Source organism: Rattus rattus, chromosome 2 (genome assembly GCF_011064425.1).
Source record: "Rattus rattus isolate New Zealand chromosome 2, Rrattus_CSIRO_v1, whole genome shotgun sequence".
NCBI classification, from domain to species: Eukaryota; Metazoa; Chordata; class Mammalia; order Rodentia; family Muridae; genus Rattus; species Rattus rattus.
Genome location: NC_046155.1, coordinates 20,107,227 through 20,109,313, shown reverse-complemented (window position 1 = coordinate 20,109,313; position 2,087 = coordinate 20,107,227). Strand labels below are relative to the sequence as shown.

The 2,087-nt window shown below is 37.8% G+C and overlaps 1 protein-coding gene across 1 annotated transcript; it reads right to left on the bottom strand.

Annotated features, from left to right (window-relative positions):
• Positions 1-306: 306 nt before the first annotated feature.
• LOC116892435 (nucleophosmin-like) lies at positions 307-1,191 on the bottom strand. The gene is given in 3 exon segments (XM_032894124.1): positions 307-515; positions 617-996; positions 998-1,191. Coding segments are annotated over 3 exon segments (783 nt in total).
• Positions 1,192-2,087: the final 896 nt, after the last annotated feature.

Here is a 2,087-nt window from a genome sequence, read left to right as displayed (position 1 = left end):
TACTTTATTAAAATACTGAGTTTATTTCACAGGTATATTTTTGTCTCCCCACCATTTCCACATCTGACCACCACTGTTACTATGTCCTATCATAACATTCCAATCATACTTAAAACCAAGTAAAGGGTGGAGTTCCATCCTTGAAAACTAAACAGGCCTTTTAGACAACACATTCTTGGCAATTGAACCTGGACAATATTTATCAAACACAGTAGGGAAAGTTCTCACTTTGCATTATGAAAAGGACAGCCAGATAGCAACTATTACAGAAATGAAGTAAAACAGAATTATTTCAAACTGTTTAAGTCATTTTCTTAGAGACTTTCTCCACTGCCAGAGATCTCTCTGGTCAGTCATCCTGAAACAATTCTTCACATAATTAATGAACTTGACTTCCACTGTGGGAAGAGAACCATCTTTTTCTATACTTGCTGGCATTTTTGCCTTAATGTCTTCTACAGAACTAGGTCCTTTGGGTGCTTTGGGAGTTTTTTCCTGTTTTTTTTTTTTTTTTTTTTTTTGAAGGACTCTTGACCCTTTGATCTTGGTGTTGATGGTTTTAAATCTTTCCCATTTTGGTTTGATTTTTGTGCATTTTTGGCTGTCGTATCTCATACAGATTTCTTCACTGGAATCTTTTCTTCAGTTTCCTCCTCTTCATCATTATCATCATCATCATCATCATCATCATTGACATCATCATCATCATCATCGTCCTCATCATCTTCATCATGTTTTACGCTTTTCTGTGGGACTTTGTTACCACCTCCGGGAGCAGATCTCCTTCTAGACATGCCTAACAGTTTTACATCTTCCTCTTCTTCATCTTCTGACTCTGCATCTTCTTCTACAACTACTAGGTGCTGTCCACTTAAGTGCACAGGCCCTGAACCACACCTCAACCTTAAGACCTCAGGTGGTGTAATTGCGAAGTCCCGGAGGGAAACTGTTGGTTGTACAGACATTTTCAAAGTTGCCAGTGTTACTTTAATTGGAGCCTTCATGGTTCCTTGCTTCTGCCTCTATGAGGTGTAACTCATCTTTTGCCTCTGCTCCTAAACTGACCGTTCTTAATGATAACCGGTGCTCATTTTCATCATTATCCACTTTAGAGTGATAGTCTTTGTCAGCCTTTAGTTCACAACCAAAAAGATAGTTCTGATGCCTAAGAGGGCTCATGTCCATGTCCATCGAAGTCTTCCATGAGGTGGAGGCGTGCACTTCAGTGTGAGAGAAGCCGGACGGAAAACAACTGCCTACTGTTCTGCAGAACAGACGCGCAGGACGGAATCACGTCCGAACACTACATCTAATCTCAGACGTTAATTTCATAAACGTACTAAACCAGCAGTCTGAAGATACTTTTTTGCACAACTACAGAGTACCTGGATTTTAGTAGTGAGCAATCACGTGACCTCAGTGTTATTTCCTTTTTTGTGTGTACACTATGTGCTATCTACTAGAAAGGTATGGTATTTTGAAGCAATTTGGATTTTGTGTTTTCAAGTTAGAAATAGTTTCGCATTTCACTAAAATCAATTAACTTACTAACTTTCAAATTAGGTAAATTTACCTGTACTTACATACTTTTTCTGTAGATTTGTTCCCTCATAGCTACAGCTTTCAGTTTTCTCACGTTTACATGTCTATTTCCTCCCTTGTTTGCATACATGTGTGTGTGCTCATCTGGACTTGTACCCTGTGCAAGAAGCAGTCAAAAGTCCACTTTCCTCATATCCCAAAACATTTTTAGGCCTAACTCAATTGACGAACACTTGTGATTTAAGCACATTTTAGTCTGAACACAGAGGGACAGTGTTCTCGGCATCACGTTTACGTGATTTTCAATGACACTAAGAAAAAAATAAAAATGCTCCAAGAAAATAACAAAGGTAGTATCAAAGAGTTAGCCATGGCAATATGATGTTAGCATTAGATGATTTACCTAACAGGCTAGCTCTATCTTTAACTACGATTCATTTATTGATGAAAATATACTTTTTGACTCATTTTCTATGTAGTCACATGTTATAAGTGAATGGTGAGAGATTATAAAAAAGAATTACCAAAATATGACTTGAAAGAGT